The 23074-nt window shown below is 52.9% G+C and overlaps 1 protein-coding gene and 1 long non-coding RNA gene across 2 annotated transcripts; one reads left to right on the plus strand and one right to left on the minus strand.

Moving 5' to 3' along the window:
* Positions 1 to 1239: 1239 nt before the first annotated feature.
* LOC127392330 (acrosin-like) lies at positions 1240 to 12262 on the minus strand. Its single transcript, XM_051636098.1, has 5 exons — positions 12161 to 12262; positions 2827 to 3059; positions 2231 to 2496; positions 1807 to 1958; positions 1240 to 1428 (listed from the first exon to the last, which is right to left on the minus strand). Exons 1-5 carry the CDS (start codon positions 12260 to 12262, stop codon positions 1240 to 1242), a joined length of 942 nt encoding a protein of 313 aa, XP_051492058.1.
* A 2899-nt stretch (positions 12263 to 15161) lies between these two features.
* On the plus strand, positions 15162 to 15950 carry LOC127392139 (uncharacterized). The gene is made up of 2 exons (XR_007891198.1): positions 15162 to 15234; positions 15727 to 15950. It is a non-coding gene; the product is annotated as an uncharacterized LOC127392139 (long non-coding RNA).
* The last annotated feature ends 7124 nt before the right edge of the window (positions 15951 to 23074 follow it).

The raw sequence follows: 23074 nt of genomic DNA on the forward strand, positions 1-23074 counted from the left end.
GGGTCCCTTCAATATGGGCATGGGAATTAAGTTCAATTAAAGTCTATGGCTGGTTGACAAGCTACTCACCCAGCAACTGGTACAGATCGGGGCTCTTTCCAGCTTCCTCGTCAGCCAGTCCTGTTGCTGTTTCCAACCACGGGTCCCCAGGACCCATGGTCCCCTCTGCATTGCCAGCAGCCCGGCCTCTGGACCCACCGCCCCCTGGGCACAGAGTGGGGCCACACAGAAAAGGAGTTGGAATCACTCTCCAGAAGGCAGGATGGATGGAGGTGGTCAGGTGCAGGGCTCAGGCAAACAAGCAAACCAACCAGCAGCTTTTGAGCCACTGGCTCCTTGATCCCCCCCCTTCTCTCCATTTTCCATGCTTATGCATCCCCTCATCTTCCTTGACTCCTCCCTTTCTCTGCGCTTGTCTCCTCCCAAACAAGGGACCTATCCCTGGGTAGCTTTTCCCCCTTGCTCCCAGGTTTGATACACCGGTGAACAGACGTGGTGCTTCAGGTGCTGTTCCCTAGGTCATCTTGGACTTCCATGGCATTCCTGATGCTGCTTCCTGGGTGCTGCTGTCCCTGCCACTCCTCTCCCCAAAATCACTCCAGCTCTTTCTTCCCTTCTCTCTGAAGTGTGACCACCTCATCATATCATTCCCCGTACCTACCCAGTAAGATGTGGCTCTACCTCATCGCACTGTAACTCATGTCAGTGTCTCACTGGGTTTGCTCTGCTCAGCAAACTCAAACTCTTGCCATGCTCAGGAGGTCCCAGTGTCTGTTCAGGCAGCTGAGGCTCACGCCAGGCCCCAGTCATCAGCCCCTGTGCCTTAACGGATCCCCCACAGTTCCCTGCATGTCACATTTTCCCCCAGACTTTTCCAAGCCTCCATGTGTCTTCTTCATCCCGTGGTGCCTCGGAACACTCTCCTCTCCAGCCAGGCAGGGTTTCAGCCCTTTTGAGTGACTCTCCCTGTGTGCCCTTGTCTGCCTGCTGCCTCATTTTGCAGGTGCCCAGCATGGAAGTCCTTGCTTTGTACAGGAGATTGAACTGGACTGGAGCAGGGTTAGCTGTGAAAACTGGCACCTTTATTTCAAGAACTAAGTCAACTCACGCATTTGAGTGCATCCAAGGGAGCGTGGACAGGACAGAGCAGGCCTTTGACACCAAATCTGCCTTTGGATCAGCAGGCATTGCCCCAAAAGGAAATTGCCATGGAACACTGCAGCTTGCACTGAATCCTCTTCATTCAGCAGCCCTCCCTGCTGCACGCAGTCCCAGCTGCACCAGGATCCAGTTGTAGAAGTGCTGTGTGGAAGTGTAAACCCCAGGCTGTCTTGCTCTTGCACATCCTCTCCCCCAGCTGGTCAATCCAACCAGCCAGAAGTAGTCACCACAGTTATCTTTGCAGACCAGAGGGCCACCACTGTCACCCTGCAGCAGAGGAGAGCAGCAGAGGAGAGAGTGAAGGTGGTGTTGGGTGGCCCCTGACAGCACTATGGGGTCTCCTCCTTACAGCACCTGCCTGAGCTGTGCTGGCTGCACAGAGAGGCTCTGCTCAGGGGCTGGAGATGACAGAACTGTGTCTGGAAGGGAGTTGTGGGGCTCTCTGTCCTGCACAGAGCTCCTGGAGCTGTGGAAGATGGAGGTTCCAGGATTGGGATCTGTACCCATGGGCTGCCAAGAGCACTGGCTGGGCCTCTGGGAGAAGGGGGCACTGAGCTGTGGTTGGGGAAGGGGAGGTGAGTCCCAGCAGTGGTGGGGACCCAGGGGAGGGTGACTTGTCAGGCAAAGCCTGCACTGGAGTCCTACCTGGCAGGTGTCGATAACACCCTGTTCATAGCCAGCACACAGGTGGTGGTGGTGGATTTCCCCTCTGTACCACCAGCTGCTGTTACAGATGCCGGTACCAATGAGGTGCACCCTGGCCTCCTGCAGGACATCACTCTCGTTTACAGAGGCTGCTGTGAGCACAGAAAGGAATTAGCACCCTGCAGGTCGCTGCCAGTACATCGCCCCTGTCTGGGCAAACCCCTTCCCTGCAGCTTGGCTTTGCCTCTTGAAGGCTGGTGCTCCCCTTCTGTCTTGTTCTGCACAATGGGTCAGGCCCACCTCTCTCTGGGCAGACATCCCCACAGCTTGACTCTGGCTTTGGCCCCTGCTCTCAGCAAGCCCAGCCTGGCTCCCCAGTGTGCCCAGTTGGCACTCAGGACACGAGGACTTTTTGGGAACTCACATCTGGCAGTGGTGGCACCCCAGCCACTGACGTAGCAGGTTTTCAGCTCTTGTACTCTCAGCGAGATGTCAGGCACACAGGCCAGCTGTATGTAGGAGCTGCACTGGACGGGCTGGTCCAGCTCCAGCAGGGCGATGTCGTTCCAATGCGTGGGTGCGTTATAGTGCTCGTGGATCAGGAGCTGCCTGATGTGGCGCACTTGGACCTCAGGGCCCAGCCGAGACAAGCGGTTGGCCCCGATCACCACGCGCCACGTGGAGATGTAGCTGGAGGGCAGATGGAGAGAGCGTCAGGGGAACAGGAGCCCTGAGCTGCAGCAGCCCAGCGGCTCCTGCCTTCTGCCTCCTACAGGGGAGAGGGAAGCAGCACTGCCGAGAGTGTAGCTGCTCTGGTCTTTGGCTCCAGGAACGTGAGGCTGGAGGCTGCCAGGAGGCAGGGGCACCAGCCCAGCCCTCTCCTGAGCAGGCTCCCAGCTGGGCTCTGAGTGCCCAGGAACTGGCCATGCTGCAAGAAGACGGGATGGGAGGAGGACGTGGTGCTGCAGACGGGGCACCTGCTTGTGCTGGGGGGACATCCTCCTTCCTGGTCCTCCTTACCTGGCATTGATGAAGCAGTGGGCTGCTGTGAGGACCCACTGTGGGCTGATGAGGGACCCTCCACATATGTGCCCTGAGCCTACTGTCCAGGGATCCTGGATGCAGAGAAGGAGTGAAAAAGGAAAGGGCCAGGAAGCAGGACAGAAGGATATAGTGAGAAGCGGTGGGACATGGAGCAGGAGGGAGAGACACACAAGAACAGTGACAGAGAGAGAGAGACAGAGACTTGGAGCCTCACAAGAGGGAGGGAGAAAGAAAGGGAGGGATATGGAGTCCTGTGGAGAGATACAGGAAGACAAAAAATGGAAGTGGCATCAGGGAGCAGCAGAGACGGGTAGTAAAGAGATGGACAGGAAGAAGGAGAGGGACAGTGGGATACAGCATGCCAAAAACTCCAGAGACAGTGAGACGGACAGAGGGAGAGAGAAAGAGAAGGAAAGAGAGAGAGAAAGAGGATGTGAAAGGGAGCGAGACATACACTCACGGCAGGGAGGTTGGGACCTGATGGTCTTTAAGGTCCCTTCCAACTTTAACCATTCTGTGATTCTATGATTCTACATTGGTGGCAAGAGAAAAAGCATGACAGGCAAGAGGCCAGAGACGTGATGAAAAACAGGGAGGGATGCACATGGGGACAAAGAGGCAGAGAACAAAAAAAACAGCCATGGCCTGCAGGAGAGAGACAGAATTAAAGAGCGGCTCAGAGCCGGACAGAGAGCGCAAGGAAAACACAGGGGAGGGCAAAATGGTTGAACAAGAGAGGGCCTGGGAAATGAGAGAGGGAGAAACAGGGAGCAGGACACAGGGGCAGAGAGAAGAGAGGTACTGGGCGCAAAATAATGACACCAGGGAGGGAAAGGCAGAGGGGCACAGGCATAGGGAGGGATCCGGAGGCTGAAGAGGGGCGACGTGGCCCCAGGGGTCCGGGGCTCACCACAGGTCCTGCTGTCAGTGCTGCTGGCAGAGTTTAAAGTCCTGACACTTCTGTCTCTGCCCCTCTCAGCTGGAACAAGATGAGATTTCCTGGATGCACAGCCTGATGTGCACACACAAGTGCCACACAGCCGGGCTGGGCTCTGGTCATGCACACAGCCCCATGGGGCACACTGGCCACCTACTCTGCTCAGGACCACTCACAGGGAGCCTTCCTCAGGCGGAGAGGCTGCTGTCTGTGGGCTGTGGGCAGCTTCCAGCCAGACCCGCTCTTGTCCTTCTCCAGCCACTTCACCTTCTCGCCATCTCTTCAGCTTCAGCCCAAGCTGCACGCAGCCACCAACACCGCAGGGGCAGAGGGGGCAGGAGCTGCCCTGAGCATGGCCCCTGGGCGAGGGAAAGAGCCACGGCCCCTGCAGCCAGGCCAGGCCAGACTCTTCTGCTGCAGCAGCTCCTGCAGCCCCTGGTCCTGCCCGGCCCCGCACCACCGGTCGAGCTTGCTGGGCCCCGCTCCCTGCTGCCGGGACAGGCCGGGGACGTGATGGGGAGAGACCAAAATTAGCAATGATGGAAACTCCAGAGTGGAGCTGGAAACAAATGTGCCAGGTCACAGACTTTGCTGCCCTTGAAAACTGTCATCTCTGTCTGTGCAGCTGACAGGAGGGGCTGGACTCCAGCACAGACAAGGTTTGCTGGCGCTAAAGCTGCTGGGAAGAGCGGAGTGACGGGGTGTCCCTGCCACACTGGGGCTCCCCGACCATCACCTCCTCTTCCTCCTGAAGCACCAGTCACTGCGTGCTGGCAGAACACAGGTTACCCAAGGGGGTGGCCTGGGCTTGGTGCCAGAGGAGGGAGCTGCTGGCTGGGGTGGTAAGGAGCTCTCTGCTGCTGGGGATTTGATGTCCTCCCACCTCCCAGCCCTTCCAGAGGTGGCTATGGAGTGTCTGGCACAGGATGGCCCTACTGCCTGGTTGGGGGCACTGCCCACAGTGCCCACAGGGCTGGAAGTGCAGTCCCAGATCCCCCAAGGAGATGGAGCAGGCCCTGGGGGCACAGCTCCTTTCTCTCCACAGGGAAACTGCTCCTCTGGCTCACAAGCAGGGGTGTGCAAGCCCAGAGCAAGCCAAAGGCCACCTCTGGATACTAGGATGAATGATGACTTAGACCTGGCAGAGAGTGGGAGCTCATTCATGTCCTGGTATGTCTGGAGGGCCAGGTTGGACTAAAGGCTCTCCTCGCTCCTCTTTCCTCTCTCGTCTCTCTTCCCTCCTCCTTCCTCCCTCCTCTCTCCTAACACCCTGGGGCAGCGGGTGCTGTGCTGCCGTGAGCAGTGGGTGCCAGGGCACTCTCCAGGCAATCCTGATTGCTGCCATTTCCCCTTTGCCCTCTGCTTCTCTAGAAAACACTTCCTCAGGAGATGAACAAATGCATCTTCTCCTGGGGAACGCCTCACCATGAGGTGAGCATGTAAAACACCTTGGGACCCGGGTGTGCTGAGGGGGAGCTTGTCCTGCAGGCAGCAGGAGAGGCAGGAATAAGACTCCACAACCTCAGGGTGCTCCACAGCTGAAGGACACCGTGGGCTTGGGCTTTGTGTTCCAGCTTTAGTAAAACAGCCATTTTCCAGAGGAGAGATGGGTCAAACCAAAACAGCAGCTACTGAGAAGGGACTGAGCTGAAAAGTTCAATTACTAGGAAGAAAACTGGTTCTATCCTGGCTCAGACAAGGACAGCCACTAGCCACGAGATCTTGCTGCTGCTGGTGACACTCTCCCAGGAGGCTCCCTGTGACCCAGCTGAGCTCCTGGTGGTCCCCTTGCACCTGCAGCAATGTGGCCTGAATGTTCTTCAGCAGCTCCTTGTCCCGCTCCAGGGAGGAAGATGACAAGGTGGGTCTGTGAATGGGGTCCTGGCTGCTCCCCAGGGACAGCAGGGAGCACTGCCGTGGGCTGTCAGTGCCAGCAGGACATTTGCATCCAGGCTGGAATTTCCCTCCATGCTGCTGATTTGTGCAAGGCAATTGAAAGGAAGGGGGCACCACCTGCCACGACATGAAGAACTCCACCAGCTCCTGGAGCTGAAAATACTGCAAGTGCTGGACTCGGCCCCCAGAAAGGTGTGGAAAGAAAACAACACTGATGTAGGACTGGTGGTTTTGCCCCAAATGTAAATATAAACACAAAGGGAGGAGCCCCTCCAGCTGGGAAACCAAATCCTATTTGCCAGAAGCTGAGAAGAGCATCCAAGACCACACAGACCTGTGTGTGGCACAAGTGGTGTGGTAAGGATGTCCCTAGAGTTCACACTCACCAGATGACCTTGCAAAATAGATGCCATGCTCTGCAAGGAGAACAAAATGGTAATATGGATGATGGTTCACCAAACTTGGAGGTGTCCCTGAGGCCAAGTCAGTCTGTATCTTGCATCAAAACCACCTCAGTTAAGAAAAAAAGGCAAGTACTTGTCATAGGTGACTCACATCTAGAGGGAGTGGAAAGCCCTATGTGCAGGTCAGACACAGTTCTTAGGGAGTTGACTCCATGGAGCCAGGGTTAAGGATATATGGAAGAAACACCCTACCCTAGTTCAGCCCTTGGATTACTACCCATTACTGATATTCCAAGTAGGCAATGAAGATATACTTTCAACAACTCACAGATGTCTCACGCTCACTAGCCCTGGTTCTCGTGGGGGGCTTCAATTTACCAGATGTCTGCTGAAGTACAACACAGCAGAAAGGGGCCAATCCAGGAGGTTTTTGGAATGTGTGGAAGATAGCTTCCTGCTACAGCTGGTCAGGGAGCCTGCCAGAGGTCGTGCCATACCTGACCTACTGTTTACGAACAGGGAAGAGCTGGTGGGAGATGTGGTGGTTGGAGGTTGTCTTGGGCGCAGCGACCATGATATGATAGAATTTTCAGTATATGGTGAAGTTAGGATGGTTGTCAGCAAAACATCTGCCTTGGACTTCTGGATGGCTGACTTTGGTCTATTCAGGGTGCTGGCTCAGAGAGTCCCTTGGGAAGGAGCCCTCAGAAACAGAGGAGCCCACGAAGTCTGGACACACCTTAAGAATGAAATTGTGAAGGTGCAAGAGCAGGATGTCCCTGTGGGCCAAAAAAGGAGCCGGCGGGGAAGAAGCCCAGCCTGGATGAACAGTAAAATATTACAAGAACTCAGAAATAATAAAAGACTATATCAACTTTGGAAAAAGGGGCAGGTCAATCAGGAAGCACTTAAGGATATTGTAAGGGCATGTAGAAAGAGAATTAGAGATGCAAAAGCTCAGTTAGAACTTAATCTGTCGATTTCTGTTAAGGATAATAAAATGTGCTTCTATAAATACATAAATAACAAAAGGAGGGCCAGGGAACATCTCCATTCTTTATTCGATGAAGGGGAGAACATAGTCAAAAAAGACAAAGGAAAATCTGAGGTACTTAACACCTTCTTTGCCTCAGTCTTTGACAAAAATACCCTCAGGATATCTGGGCTCCTGAGTTGGCAGACAGGGATGGGGAGCAGAATCCCCCTCCTGTAATCCAGGAGGAAGTAGTTAGGGACCTGCTGTGCCACTTAGATCCCAACAAGTCTATGGGTCTGGCTGGGATTCATCTCAGGGTGCTGAGGGAGCTGGTGGAAGATCTGGTTAAGTCACTATCATATATCACCTATCCTGGCTGTGCAGGGAGGTCCCAGATGACTGGAGGTTGGCCAATGTGACCCCATCCAAAAGAAGGGTCAGAAGGAGGATCCAGGGAACTATAGGCCTGTCAGCCTGACCCTGGTGCTTGGCAAGGTTATGGAGCAGAACATCCTGAGTGCCATCAAGCGGCATGGAGAAGACAACCAGGGGATCAGGTCCAGCCAGCATGGGTTTAGGAAAGGAAGGTCCTGCGTGACCAATCTGATCTCCTTCTGTGACTGGGTGACCTGCCCAGTGGATGAGGGGAAGGCTGTGGATGTGGTCTACTGCGACTTCAGCAAAACCTTAGACACAGTCCCCTACAGCATCCTCCTGGAAAAGCTGGCAGGCCATGGCTTGGACAGGTGCACCCTTGCCTGGTTTAAAAACTGGCTGGATGACCAGGCCCAGAGAGTGATGGTGAATGGAGCTGCATCCAGCTGGCGTCCAGTGACAAGTGCTATCCCCCAGGGATCAGTACTGGGCCCAGTCCTATTCAACATCTTTATTGATGACCTGGATGAGGGGATTGAGTCCACCCTCAGTAAGTGATTATGTAATTTGGACAGAAAGAGAGAAACATCTGATCTTAGTGCTGCAGAAAATGCATTTTCTGTGAGAAAGGAATTGTCAGGGTACATGAGTTGCTGTGAGGACTTTGTTAGAAGCCCTTACGCTAGAAACTTTTATGCTGGTGTGTTTGGTCCCTTCACTGGGACACAAATACTTGTGACACACAGTAGTTGCTGTGAGAGGTGCAGAATGAATCCTGAGAGGGATGCTTGGTAAGGCTGAAATTTTTACTGGGTTAGTAAAGAGAAAGACAGTGAACCCATAAATCTTCCTATATCCAGTGTGTGGATCTTCTCGAGTCCCTGCTTTTGTTACTCTCTGGGATGCTTCCTTTCCTTCCTTCCTTCCTTCCTTCCTTCCTTCCTTCCTTCCTTCCTTCCTTCCTTCCTTCCTTCCTTCCTTCCTTCCTTCCTTCCTTCCTTCCTTCCTTCCTTCCTTCCTTCCTTCCTTCCTTCCTTCCTTCCTTCCTTCCTTCCTTCCTTCCTTCCTTCCTTCCTTCCTTCCTTCCGCCCTTCCGCCCTTCCGCCCTTCCTTCCTTCCGCCCTTCCTTCCTTCCGCCCTTCCGCCCTTCCTTCCTTCCTTCCCCCCTTCCTTCCTTCCGCCCTGCCCTGCCCTGCCCTGCCCTGCCCTGCCCTGCCCTCCCTTCCCTTCCCTTCCCTTCCCTTCCCTTCCCTTCCCTTCCCTTCCCTTCCCTTCCCTTCCCTTCCCTGCCCTGCCCTGCCCTGCCCTGCCCTCTTCCCTCTTCCCTCCTTTCCTTCCTTTTCTTCCTTTCCTTCCTTTTCTTCCTTTTCTTCCTTTCCTTCCTTTTCTTCCTTTCTTTTCTGTTCAGGTCCAGCCATCCCATTAAGAAGAAATGATGCTGGAAGATGATGGGTGTTGGGGTGGCAGTGAGCTCTATACATCTACTGCTCTCAGACCTGCTGGAGAAATGGATTGCTCAAGGCTCGGAAGCTGCCCAGTGGACTCAGAGCTGTGAAGGCAGGACAGAATGAGAGCTCAGAAGCTGCAGGAAACAATTATTCAAGATGGCAAAGAGTTTATCAATCACTTTGATAGAAGGTGTTTGTCAGCCTTTGTCATCAACATCATAGGGTTTGGGCTACATTATCGCGTGCTATTGGAGTCTCAAATAACAATGTGGCCAAAATAACCTTTTGCCACATTCCCTGGAGTATGAGGTTCACACAGTGTGGAACCTGGCTGCTGTGGTTTGTGCTTTTGTCACTTGAGGATTGAATAGTCACAAATTAAGCCACAGTATCTTTTTTGTACTTTCAGAAACAGAAGCTAGTTCAGAAAATATAACTGAAAGCAATTAGCAAGCAGATCTTGCTGTAAAAGCAAGACTTTAATGGTCTTTTTCTATTTTCTATGTATTTACGAGGTAAAAGTGGAGACTTGTACACTTGTGTGAACTGCTCTGAGTAATCTGAGTGGATTCCCTCTTAAAAATGAAGTAAGAGGGTATTCATATCCCTTTGCATGGTCCCAAACAGGAAGACTCCTGTGCTGCTTTACCGCTTCAACACTGCAGTTATACTATGTGCTGACATTTCAGTAAACAAAAGAGAGCAAGTCTGAAAGAGAGGAGACCATAGAATTAAAATAAATCTCTTGACTCGCCCATCAACAACATTTATGCCACATAACATCAGATGACTTGTCTTGCCTTTCCAGTTCAGAGACTATTCCAGAACTTCAGCACTCTGCTGCCTGGCAGTCTTACAATTTACATCCTCAGTGTATTGATGCCCCTCTAATAGTCATTTGTCTTGCTTGTCTTGCTTTGCCTCTTCCACTCCCTGACCTTTATCTTCCTCAAACATTTGTACTAAGTGACCACCTCTTTCCTCTTTTTTCTTATGAGAAACCAGAACTCCTTTGCTTCCTGCAATATTTTCTCATTTTTCACTTCTGTTCCTCTATCCTGTGGTTGCCTGCAGGACAGAAATACTACAGGCAGGGTGTTTCTGGTAATATTTTAAAAATTATAATAGTGAAATCTAGCCTGCAGCAAGGGGAGAAATATAATTCAAAATTTCACTTCTGAGATCACATTTTTTCCTCTCCATCAAAACTGTAAAGCCAGATTCATTGAGAAAGAACTTAAGAAATGAAATTAGTGTAAGATGATTGTTAGCTCCTTGATCGTCCAGTTAGCCAACACTTCCCATAATGGGGGCAGGGGAGTGGAAGGAAGTCGAGGCCGTTGATGTGTTATGGTGGTTGTTGGAATGTGCTTGAAAAACCCATAGAAAGCACTTAACAGAAGCAAGATTGATTTGTGCACCACTGTGTGTGTCTTCTGCCCCCTGAATCTCTCCGGTCTGTGGCTCATGTCAGGATGAGCCGTGGGGTGTGCTCTGCACAGAAACTGCAGCCACGGGTACAGGGCGTGTGCCCAGTCTGGATCCCACAGAGGAATTGGGAGGACGCTCTGGGTTGTGGACGGAACAGCTGGTCTGTGTGAATCCAATCCAGAATGAATGCTCAAAGTCAAAAATAAAAAAAATGAAGCAAATGAGAAATGGAACTTGCTATGAATTGTTTCAATACCAGGCTTTCTTAGGAAGAAGGGGCAATGTCTATCATGTCGAGAGCAGTTGACTTGTCTCTAGGAATAGTTCTGGTATGGCTGAAGTACAGTAGAAGGTTCTTTCAATCCTAGGATTATCCTTAGGTCAAATCCTATGGCCAAAATTATCAAAGGTGAAGTTACAGATTATTTTGTTATGCTTTTATGAAAAAATTGTAGACATTAATTTCCAGAATAAACTGTAATTGTTATAGCACTGACTGATGGAATAACATCCTTCAGGAATTACACACCTTCTTCCACATGTGAGAATTTCTTCCTAAGCTGAATTTATACTCTCTCCTTCAGCATAACATCTGGATAGAAGATATGATGTGGCTGTTGGAAGTAGTCCATTATATGATTTCATTATTGTCATAACCCACATAAAGCTTGGTAATCATAATAGACTATTTCTTTGTCATTCACCTCTCTTATTTATTCAGTGCTTGAAACTTTATCCCTAGTGAAGGAGAGCAGTATTGGTCTGTTGGAAAAGAATCTTCAACTGTGTCACTAAAAACAAACAACTAACCAAACATCTCTTCTTAATACCCATAATAATAAAAACCAGAATAAACAAAATAACTATCTCCCTACCTCCTAATCTGCTATTGGAGGGGTTGGTTTGTAACCTGAATTTTCAGTATTGACAAAATGTGGAAAATACTTGAAGAGAGGAAGAAAATTCACTTGGCAATGTAAGAACTGCTTGTAGAAATGCTCAGTGAAGGCCTCTGTGTGGCAGGGGCACAGCATCATTGGAGTGGGTTCCTGCTGACTTGGTCATGCAGCAGGTGGCTACCTTGCACAGGCCTTGCCTCTTCAAAGCAATTACAAGAACTAACAGGATAGAAGTACAAGTGCAGTTTCATATAGCTAGCTAGTCTAGTCTATCTAGACTAATTCTCAAGTACCCTTTGATTAATTAACCCTGTGAAAAGCATCTGGCACTTGAGCTTAAGGTAGAGCAGAAGGACCTTGCTATTAGTGATACAATCAACCTCTCCAGAATGTCTTCTCCCTGTGAAGGAAGATGCACCGTAAGGGGACAGTTTACATGTTGATGGCTTGTAGCAAAACCTGGTCTCCTCAGCCTGTCAGGCACCTGAATGTTCCTTGTGCTCAGTCATCCATCCCACAGACAAGAATTATCTTGTCCAAATGAAAATGTCATAATGACTTTTTTTTTTTCCACAGCCTGTCACCTTGGTCTAATTGCGGACAGGAGACTTAAGAAGTCAGATTTCCATTGACCTGAACAAGTTTTGTTTAAGAGCATTTTGGAAAATCCAATGAATAAGAACTTCTTTTTCTGCTCTCCTTCTTAATCATCTCCCTTCTCACACTTTCCCCCCAAAAGCAGGGAACACACGAGGATGTCAGTATACATAGACAAAACCATGGATGTTCATTTGTCCTTGTGCTCATCAGTCTATCAAGACTTGTCCATGCTGGACTGTTTTCTTTTTTTCACCACCCCCAAAAGTGGTTTTGTACAGAATGTCTCACTAACATGTTTCCTCAGTGTGAGCAACCAAGGAATATTTGTTCTGAAGCCCCTATACCAACACTCTAGGTTCTTCTGCTATGTCAATGGCACCTTCTGAGAGCCAGTGGGAGAACCAGGAATGAAATTCACCACTTTGGTCCACATTGCAGAGCCCCATTGTTTACAGCTGAGCTGTATCACAACATGGTGGTGGTTAGATCTGATGCTCCCAAGGGTCTTTTCCAACCTGAATGGTTCTATGATTCTGTCTGTGCACAATAAACCTTCTTGGTACTTCCTGTAGAAGTGCTCCATGCAAAATGAATGTAGAAACGTGAGTCGGTATCTGTGATTATTCAATGAGAAATACTTGTTAATTGAATGATAAAGGTAAGAGCAATGATTACTTTGGGTTGAAATGGTCCTCTGGGATACCTCTCTCTGTAAATTTAAATAGTAACTGAAATAATTTCCAGAAGGCAGAGACAAACAGAAGTGAAAAAATCTGCTCCCATGCCCTTTCTGGCTGTGGTCTGTTGTCCAAAATGACAGCAGCACCCACTAGATCTGATTAAAGAGCCCATGATCCACACCTGTAGCTGTGGTGTAGTGAGGTTTGAACTGCAAAGGGGATGGAGGGAATTATTGTCCTACAGAATGGAATTCTGCCTGGTGGTGATGGAAGTTTGGATGTCAGAAGGAGACATGAAGCGTAGTGGTGAAAGACTAAAGGCACTACCATCATATATTGAAGCCCAGAGGAATCAACATGGTTCTTCTTCACACTGTGCTTTATTTCCACTTCATTATTTGTCACTGCAAATCTTTTCTTTAAAGAAGGAGATGTGTAGAGTAATAAAGGATCAAAAGAGTTGGTAGGAACTGAAGTATGGAACGAAAAGTTGAATATAAGAAGCTAAAATGTATTTCAGTTTTGCAAAGATATGATCTGGAAATCTTCACCCGTAAAGGATTCATTACCTTCCTTTAAAAGCACTAGGAATTCATTCACAGGTTTAATAAAATCTAACTTGATCTTGTACATTGTAGATGTTGTACACCCCTGCTATATCCTGAACGTGTGAGTTTTGGCACGCTCTCCTGCAGGTGGTTTTACGTAGTTGTTTGCACCTAAGACAAAATAGAAATGTGACAAATTCATACTGATAAGTGTTGCCTTGCTCTACTGAGGAAGATCAGGTGTCATGGAATAGGGAATGAACAACATCTCATTGTTTAGAGTGGCTGAAAAGGGCAGCAGGTACAAGCAAGCCCAGATACGTGGTGTTAAGTCGAGGCAAATAGTGTGTGCACATAGCACATCGCCTGGGTTTTATAATTAGCAACTTTCAGGCTTATGCCAGGATATTTTGATGTGCATTGTATCTGGTCTAGGATTGAATGAAAATCAATATTAATTCGATAATTTCAACTAAATATGTAAGTATACCACTATTTCTATAAGCCTTTCCCCACACTTTTAAGAAACTAGACAGATAATGTATTTGTTTATGTTGGCTAAATTTTACTGAAGGTGTAACTCTACCAGCTGGAATAACTATGATGGCAGTCACCACAGGGGTTTTTTTTGTTGTGCAAGTTGAACCTGTGAAAGGTTAATAAATACACCTTTTATGTCATCAAAGCCCCCAGACAGTTTTGTTTTCTCAGATGGTCGTAGAACATTTTTTTGGCAGACTGTATTGGGAAGATAATTACTTCATTGAGACACTCTTGAGAAGTACTTAAAAAATGGCTTGCACAAACTAGTTGATCTTTCTTCAGAACTTTATAAAAGTGGTCAAATTCACTGTACCAGGATACTTTGTGAGATAGTTTTGCAAGCTTTCTGGTAGTTAATATTTGTAAAATATTTTTAAATGTCAAAGTAGTGTGATAGTCCATTGTGAGGCAAATACAGACTTGGTATTTTCTTATAAGCTAGTGTCACTTTTTCATCACTTTACCTGTCTCTCATGAGCTGCAATAAAAGCAAGAGTGTGTATGTGACCACACGGAATTGTTTCTTGTGCTGCTCCTGGATGCTTTCCTCCCTCCCTTAAACACATATCCCAAAAGATTCGTGAAGATCTTCCAGTGACTCTGTGTAAATACTTATTAGTCAGGGATTCTGCAAGAAGCCCTCTGAGCCTTGTTGTCTCTACAGTGAGAGACAGTTTTGCCTACTCATCTGCTTTGTTGGCCTGTAGTTCTGACCTTATGCCAAAACTTTCTGCTGTGTAAATGAATGAGAACATGCTGCATCAGCTTCTTGAAACTTAGTAATTACAAATGCTAGACACTTAATTAGCACAACCATTGCAGAGAAAAAGTCACCTGCAAATCTTTTTCATGACAGTACAATCTGGAACAATTTCTGAAGACACTAAGAGCTTGGGTCAAACTTAGCTTATAGAATTGACCTAGATTGTTTTTTTAGTAGGAGGAAAATACCCTCAGGCCACTCTGAGATTGGAAGCCATCAGGTTGATTGGTGAGCTCAGCCCCCGGGGACCCTCTTCTGGCAGCCTGGCCCCAGGCCCCGTGCAGGGCCCGGGCAGGGGGAGCAGCCCTTGGCTGCAAGAGCCTCAAGGGGCCGGGGCTGTGCTGGGCAGGGGCTGGGGAGCAGGGGCTCTGACCATGCTCTCTTCCCAGGGCTGGTCGCACGGGACCAGAGCAAGGAGAAGCTGTCAGAGGTCATCAGTGGTGAGCAGGGGCAGGGCTGTGCTGGGGTTGGGGGGGCAGGGCCAGGGCCTGGGCAGGGGGCTGCCGTGCCTGGCCCCACTCCAGGGAGACAGCTTAGTGCAGGGGGAACGTGTCAGGGGCACTTGTGGCATTGCTGAGCAGCAGCAGCAGCTCTCTCCTGCCTAGGGAAAGTGGCTGCCGTGCTCTGGAGGGGATGCCTGGGGGTCTGTGCAGACACCAGGGGTCATCTTGGCTCTGTCTTTTGGTCACAGCCCTTGAGCCCCTGAGGAAGGACAACAAAGCCTCTGTCCGCTCCCTGGCAACTCAGACTACTTATATTCTGAGCTGTCAAATGATGAAGGCAAGATCAGGACGCCCCGTGCGACCGTGGAGCTTCTTGCGCCGCTGGGCCAGGCTGAGGCCAGGCTCTGCTCCAGGACATGGCTCTGCTCCGGATCGGCAACAGTGAGCAGGGGCAGGGCTGTGCTAGGGTTGGGGGGGCAGGGCCGGGGCCTGGGCAGGACGCTGCCATGCCTGGCCCTGCTCCAGGGAAATGCCTCAGGGCAGGGGGAATGTGTTGGAGACCTTTGGGGCATTCACTGGGGAGAGTGAGGTTGGACATGAGGAAGAAAGTCTTTCCTGGGAAAGTGGTGAGACCCTGGAACAGGCTGCCCAGAGAAGCTGTGGCTGCCCTATCCCTGCAAGTGCTCAAGGGCAGGTTGGATGGGGCTTGGAGCAACCTGGGCTGGTGGGAGGTGTCCCTGCCCATGCAGGGTTTTGGGACTAGATGATCCTCAAGGTCACTTCCAGCCCAACCCAGTCTGGGATGCTGGGATTCCTGAGGTCCGCTGGTCCCCCCTGCTCCTCCAGGCCAGGGACAGGGGCAGATGGGGCTGTCATGGGAAGGTCTCTGCAGCCAGCAGGGTCTCACCACTGCTCTGTTTCTGTCTGTCGCAGCCCTTCGGCCCTTGGAGAAGGACCCTGACCCCTCAGTCTGTCCCCTGGCAGCTCAGGCCGTGCTGATCCTGGGAGCTCCACAGGAGCAGCAAAGATCAGAATGGTCCCTCCGAGCACTGTGCTGCCAGTCCTGACAAGATGGTTCAGGGACAAAATCCCACCCCTGTGTGGGTTTTGCTCCTGCCCTCAGCTTTGCTTCCCTCAATAAACCACCTTTTTCTCCAGCCAGGAGTTTCTCTTGTCAGTATCCCCAGAGCCACAGGCCAGGGGGCTTCTGGCTGCTATGGCAACTGGCATCCGATCAACAGAGACGAGGATGTGCCAGTGAGGCTGCCAGGGTGGCAGTGGGCTGAATGAGGATGGGTGGGGGCGGTACAGGTTGTGGGGCTGCCCACCATCACTTCTCCTGCATCCCCTCCCCGCAGCCCAAGCGACCCCACAGCAGCCTGAAGGGTGGTGAGGAGGGTGGGGACGTGGCCATCACCCACGGTCTCCACCAAGAGGGTGAGGGTAGTGGGGGAGCTGGCGGGGCTGGGGCCTCCCCCTTAAAGCAGGGGGCTCCCAGGGCTGATGCTGCCCCCACCCCTTTCCCCACAGGTACTGCACATCATCTTCCTGATGCTGCCCGACCTGCTGAGACTGAGCCAAACCTGCCACCGTCTCCACAAGGTGTGTGACAGTGGGGCCACCTGGTGCCACCTCTGCCCCCCCTGAACCCTCCACTGCCAGTGCCTGGCCCTCCCAAAGGGCCTCAGCTGTGAGTCTGCCATTGCCAAGGGAGGGGGAGGGGGGCGGCACTTTGTCCTCCAGCCTCCTTTTTAGAGTCCACAGCTGACTAGTAAAGACCTCACCCACCCTCTTACGGCCACAGCTCGTGTCCTGGGTCTCATTTTTCAACCTCTGAGGAGTAACCACCCAATCTGGTTTCTCTGCTGGAGGGGAGAAGGTTCAGCGACCTCCTAGGGAAGGTGTCCGGGAGCCTCTCCGATCAAGGATGCGGCCAGGCTTTCTAGGGGCTGCTGGCAGTTAACCCTCCTCCATCATATTTGAGAAGTCATGGCAGGCTGGTGAAGTTCCCATGGACTGGTGTGACAGACATCAATTTGGCCTCTGTTTGGACTTTCTGGGTAGTTATCAGTTAATCTTTCCTCTCCAGGCATGGGACTGTACAGCTGAGACACAGAGATCAATGGAATCACAAAGGGAAATTCAAATCCCTTGAACTCCTGCCATGGAAATGCAGGTACCTCTTGCCTCCAGGCTATCAAAAGTGTCCTCATTTATATGAATGCGTCAGAAATGCAATTTCTGAGAACCACAGAATCACGTCCTCCCTCTCTGTCCCATCCCCACTCTCTCTTCCCTGTCATTGATCTATCTGTATCCCTCGTCCTCGCTCTCTGTCCCCTCTCCTTGCTCTCTGTCCCCTGTCCACACTCTGTCCCGTCCTGCCTCTATATCCCCTATCCTCTGTCCTCTTTCCTCCGTCTGTGTCCCCTCTTATCACCATCTATCTTCTATTCTTGCTCTCTGTGCCCTGTCCGTGCTTCTCTCTCTCCTGTCCTCCCTCTCTGTCCCGTCCTCGCTTCCTTTCCCTTTGCCCTTGCTCTCTGTCTCTATCATCCTTCTCTGTCACGTGTCTTCGCTTTTTGTCTCCTGTCCTTGCGTTCTGCAGTCTGTCCTTGCTCTCTCTCCACTGTCCTCCCTCTCCGTCCCCTCTCCTCCTCCCTCTATGTCCCCCGTCCTTTCTCTCTGCTGCCAGTCTTTCCTCTGTGTCCCCTCTCCTCACTCTCTGTCCCCCATCCTCACTTTCTGTCCCTTTGTCCTTGCTCTCTGTCCCTGTCATTCTTCCCTGTCCCTGCTCAGTCTCTGTCCCCTGTCCTTGTTCTGTGTCCCTGGGGAAGAGTATCTTAGGGTGACTTAGAAATTAAACTTCTATTCACCCTTTAAGAACAGCAGTGATAAACCTTGCAGGGTGGAATGCAGCTCATGTGCAGCAAGTTTGTACCATGGCAATCCCAGGGCAAGCCCCGATGGTGGCAACACCAGGGGATCTCGGTGCTGACTCCAGGAGAAATTGCATGGAGGGCAGAGCAGAGACACTATGGCCACGCTCGGTGGAAACAAAGGGATCTGAAGGTACGCAATGCACTTCATAAAATGGATAACCTGTCACATTTTGACAAAACACTGTCCTGAGGTGAACTCTGCTCATTATAATCTCATTGTAATACCAAAACGCACCTCCATCCCAAAAGCTACCCGCCTCCCAAGGTGCGCCCACCCCTCGCTGAGTTTGTGCACTGAATTTTCTCTAGTCTAAAGCTAAAGTTTTAAAACCCCAAGCAAGGGGATTTTGCCCAAATCACCATAAAGGTCTGTATGACCAGAGTCACTTCAGCTCCACCTGTCAGGTAAAATACTATACAATAGTACGAGAGGGGCCAGATGTTGGGGAAGATCCCATTGCAAGGACCACCCCTCTCCCCTGACCTTGGGAGCAGTTGAGGGGCTGAGCCTCTCTTCCCTGCACAGGGAAGAAACAAAATATTCCAGGAAGGAAAAAACACTTCTTGGTGATTGTTTCCCAACCAGAATGAAAAGATCTTTTCTGTTTTCTGACTTGTCTGCCCTAGGATATTGTGGAGCAAGGAGGTGTTAGGTGATGAATCCTCAGGGAGGAGTTTGGCATTGTCCCTTGTTCCAGCATCCTTCCCAGTGGGCAGCAGGATGAGTCGAGGTGCATTAGGAGTGAAACCAAAGCACAGAGGCACACAAGATGGTAGAGGTTGGAAGGGACCTGTGGAGGTCCAACCTCTGCCCAAGCAGGCTCACCTGGAGCAGGTGGCTTAGGACCTTGTCCCGGTGAGTTCTGGGACTCTTTTCGCAGTAGCACCATGAGGTCAGGGCAAGTGCGGAGCAGGTGGCAGGGCAGGGTGGCCTAAAAGTCTTTCTGCAGCCTCTGCCACCTGCAGCGTGTTGTCCCCTGCACCCCTCCTCCTGCACACAGGTGGGATTGCCCTTCTGTGGCATGTCCAGCCCTGCACCCAAAGGTTACCATGGCACCCTTTGTGATGTCCCTTGGTGCACCCCACTGCCCTGCCTGTGGTCAGGACAGCGAAGGGACAGGATAGGAGCTGGACAGGAGCCCCCAAGCACAGCCCCGTGGTGCTGAGGCGTCTCACCAGAGCATCCCCCTTCCCAGTCAGATTCTTTTCCCCCTTCCTCTTTCCCCTGTTTTGCAGGATGGCAGCAAGACCCCCCAGCCGCCCCAGGGTGGCCTGTGCAGAGGCGGAGGATCCCCAGGAGAGGAGCTCTCCGCTGGAGCCCCAGGAGGAGCCCATGGTCCTGCTGCTGCGGATCGGTGAGTGAGAAGCGGCAGCCAGAAGCAGCTGGGTCGGCTAGAGCCAGGGGGCTGTGGGATTGGCCCCCTTCTGCCCCACTGCCAGCCAGGTGCTCAGCCTGGAGCTTGGGGGGGCTTTCCCTGCCACGCTGCCCCAGCCCCGCAGCCCGTCTGCCGGGCATGCTCCAGCCCCGACAGGCACAGGGAGAACAGGCTAGGGAAGTCCCTTCCTCTGCTCCCTGCGGCCACCGCACCCCCCTACAGTCCCTCTGCCCTCCTCCTCTGCCAGATCCCAGCTGGTTCCCTGCCTACGAAACAGAAAAGAAAACCGTGGACGTGATTGAAGACTTTGTCAGCAACCCGGGAAAGGTAACAGTGGCCATTTCAACTGTCGGGGGCTCGGCTGCCGGGCTGCTGGAGCTGTGTCCCCCGTCTCACGCACCCCATTGGTCTCTCTGTCCCCCGGCTGCCAGGAGCAGGGCCAGAAGATGCAGTTCCTGAGGTGCGTCTACACCCTGTGTAGAAACACCAGGCTCAGTGGCTTGAGAGAGGGCCTGGAGATCTTTTGCCATGGATGTGAACTGGCAGAGAACATCAAGGTGAGGGGACATGTGGGGGGGCTGGGGAAGGGGACAAGGCCCCCCTGGCACCCTGTGAGGACAGGGCCTAGGCAGGGCAAGGGTCTGGTGGCACTGGGTGCAGGGAGCTGCCAGGTCCCATCGTGGATATGCTCCACAGGAGCTGCTGGAAGTGGAGCCCAGGCACCAGCTGCAGACAGAAGTGCGGCAGCTCGCCATGCTGGCCCTTGCTGAGATGAGGTACCTGCCCACCCCTCGGGAACCCCTGTCCCAGAGGATCTTGCCCAGCTGCGCAGAGCCTGGAGGCACCGCTCCCAGCACCAGTGTCCCACTGGTCCCTTCTCTCCTCGCAGCTCAGTGCAGACGGTGCTGAAGGGCAAAGAGCAGAGCTTTCTACAAGCCTGCTTCTCCAGTGTCTTCTTGCTTCCTCCGCAAGAGGAAATGAGGGACCTGGACACTGTCCTCTACTCCAAGGTAAGTGCTGGGGAAGCTGCAGAAGCCCCCGGCCACTCTGGGCTGCTCCCGGGCCACTCTGTGTCGCAATACGACCAGAGATCCAAGGCAGGGCAGCAGCACAGATTTCCTTTCTCACCCTCACTCCTGTGCTCCCTTCTCATGGGCCTGGCCACAGACAGTGCTGCAGGCTGCTCAGCCCGCAGCAGATTGTCTGCCCCTGGCTCTCTCTTGGGACTCTAGGAATTCAGCTCAGTCCCCTGGGCGCAGGGGGTACAGCACACTGATGCTTTCTCCTCCTCGCAGACCCTGAGAGCCATGGACACCATGCTGGAGGAGTGGCTGCTCAACATTCCTGCCTCCAGACGCAACAAGTTGCTGCAGACAATCCTCCAGGTCTGGCATGTGCAGAGAGTGGGGCTGTTTATCGCCCTGGAGGGCAGGGATTGTCCACTCTGGAGTGGATGGTCCCCATGCCAGTGCCACAGAGACTGCAGGGGGGTGCCCACCTTCGTGGGGTAGCCAGGGGCTGCCCACCAGGCTTTTCTGGAGCACAGTGGCTGGGGAGAGGGTGACATTTGCCTCCTGCCTGGCCACAAGGCTGGCCCAGGACGTTTGTCCCAAGCCGGCAAGGGACCCTTGGGGCAGGACCTCCCTCCAGCCTTTGCTGGAGAGCAGGGGCAGCCTTGGTGGGCGGTATGACTCCAGCCCAGGAGCTGAGCGTTCCTGCTCCTGCTGGAGCAGGTGTCTGGTCCTAGGGCAAACCAGTGGCTTCTCTCTTGCCAGCTGCTGCTGAGCTTCGCCACCTCCAGAGAAGCCTCTGTGCGTCAGAGGAGCGTGGGGAGGATTAGGAATCTGATCCATTTTCTCGCCTCACGGAAGGTAAGGACCAGGCATCATCCAGCCAGGCTATCTCCCCTCCCTGCAGCTCTCCCCACGTGGCGCTGCTGCCCAGCTGCTGCTCTGCGAGTCCTCAGCCCTTCTGCTGTTCTGCCTCCCTCACCCAGGCTGCTCCCAAGGAGCACAGCCAAGCCTCTGGCAGATACATCCAGATTCCGGTCCTCGGGCAGCTGCTGGGACAACTCCTCCTCCTCACGTCATTCAAGGAAGGAGAGACCAGGGATGTGGCTTTGGATGCTCTTTGTTCCCTTCATATCCTAATCCAACAAAAATGTAAGAGAAGCTGTGGTGAGCTGCACCCATCTGCAAACCAACATCACCCAATACGTCTGCTTCCCCTCCTGGGTGTTGTGACAGACTGTTCTTGGGCTGGCTGGAGGCACCACCATGTCCCCAGCACTGCCTCTCCTCTGCTCCTGACCCACACGTTCTCTCCCAGGCTGTTGCTCGTCCCACGTAGCTGAGTTGCTCCTCCAAACAGGAGGCAGCCCCACTCCTCCTCACCCCCCTCAAGAGCTGCTGCCCCTGCCCTGCAGCTCTCCAGCCCCCCGAGGCCTCACCCCAGCACCACTGTTCCGTCCATGGTCTAATTGTGGGAGGGCCTCAGAGCTCCAGGTCCGTGGGCTTTCCCAGGCCAGGAGAGTTGGGATGCACACACTGCACACTGGTCCCCCTTTTCTTTACCCTGCTGCCCACCATCTCCTCCCTGGCTGTGGGTCGTGACCTCCGTCCTCGGCCATTCCTCCTTCCAAGGTCTGCTCAGGATTTGCTCAGCTTGCTGGCAAAGCTGCTGGGTCTTACCCCCTCCTATGTCTTGCCCCCTCAGTGACGACACTGCCAGAGGATGAGGAGCTCCAAGAGGACTGGGAAGCTCAGGCCATGGCCCTGCGCTTTGTGACCAGTGCCACAGACATCACCAAGGTGAGGAGCTCCCTGAGCTCCCCCCTGCTGGGACTCTTGTTCGTAGCCTCAGCAGGGGACTTGTGTGAGCAACAGCACCAGAAATGGTGGGGCTGGCCTGGCCTGGCTGACCTGGGAACAGGGTTCCTGCTGTCCCCGAGCAGGGACCATGTGAGGGCTGAGGGCCAGTGCCCCAGCCGGAGCTCCAGCTCTCCTGGCCACCAGGCAGCCCTGGTTGGCTGTGGGGCCAGCACCCTGTGCTCATCACCCCAAACCTCCTCCCTCACCCTTGGGGCCCTCTCTTGTCACCGACACCTCTGGCCAGGACTGCTGGCAGGGCCCAGCGCAGCAGCACCACCAGACGCACTCGGTGTGACATCTCTTCCCTCCCTGCTTTCCTCCCAAAGATGTTTGCCAAGCACCTCCAGCCTTTGGAGAGGGCAGATTTCACCTGTGTAATCACTGGGGCCCTGAGTACCTCCAGCATCTACAACAAGCAGCTGGCCAGGAGCATGATGGATGTGGTCACGGGAGACCCTGACTTCTGGCTGGTGGACGTGAGTGGCCTGTGGCTGGGTTGCCCTGCCCTTCAGCCCTGGCAGGCCTTCTTCCCCCTCCATCCCACCCCCCCCCAGACCCTTGGAGGCACCTGAAGCCACTGAGGGCAGCAGGGAGGGCTGGGAAGGGCAGCTGAGGAAATGGCGGCACCGCAGCGGCAGCACCCCCCATCCTCACCCGTGTTGTTGTGTCCCCTCCAGGTGCCAAGAATCATCAGCTGTACCCACCAACACCTGGAAAGCATCACCAAGGAGTCAAACCTGCTTAGGGTGGAGTCTCTGCTGCTGGCCATGGCTGCCAAGTGCCCTGGGGAGGCAGTCAGAGCGCTGCTGGAGGTGGCTCCACCAGGAGACAGGTACTGGCCGCGACAGCCCTGAGGGCTTGTTGCCTGTGGGGAGAGGGGCCCAGAGACCGGGGGGTCCAGACCCACGGAGCTCTGCTGCTGTGGCCGAGGCAGCCCTGCTGACAGAGCGGTCTGGCTTGCAGGGCTGCCCTGGACATGTGGGAGGTGATGTTCTCCACACCTCAGACGTTGGAGAAGGTTCTGCCCGATCTGCTCACGCGACACGAGAAGCAGAAGCAGAAGATGCTCTTCTCCACTGGCACAGAGGACTTT

The sequence above is a fragment of the Apus apus genome, chromosome 18 (genome assembly GCF_020740795.1).
Source record: "Apus apus isolate bApuApu2 chromosome 18, bApuApu2.pri.cur, whole genome shotgun sequence".
In the NCBI taxonomy this organism is placed as follows: domain Eukaryota; kingdom Metazoa; phylum Chordata; class Aves; order Apodiformes; family Apodidae; genus Apus; species Apus apus.

Excerpts from the sequence above, each read along its gene's own strand:
- LOC127392330 (XM_051636098.1), bottom strand. The coding sequence starts at position 12,262 with ATGGGGCTCTGCAATGTGGACCAAAGTGGTGAATTTCATTCCTGGTTC. Across the intron at positions 1,959-2,230 it reads GGGTGCCACCACTGCCAGAT|CAGCCTCTGTAAACGAGAGT; the intron begins GTGAGTTCCCAA and ends CTGTGCTCACAG. Across the intron at positions 1,429-1,806 it reads GTGTTATCGACACCTGCCAG|GGTGACAGTGGTGGCCCTCT; the intron begins GTAGGACTCCAG and ends CCTCTGCTGCAG.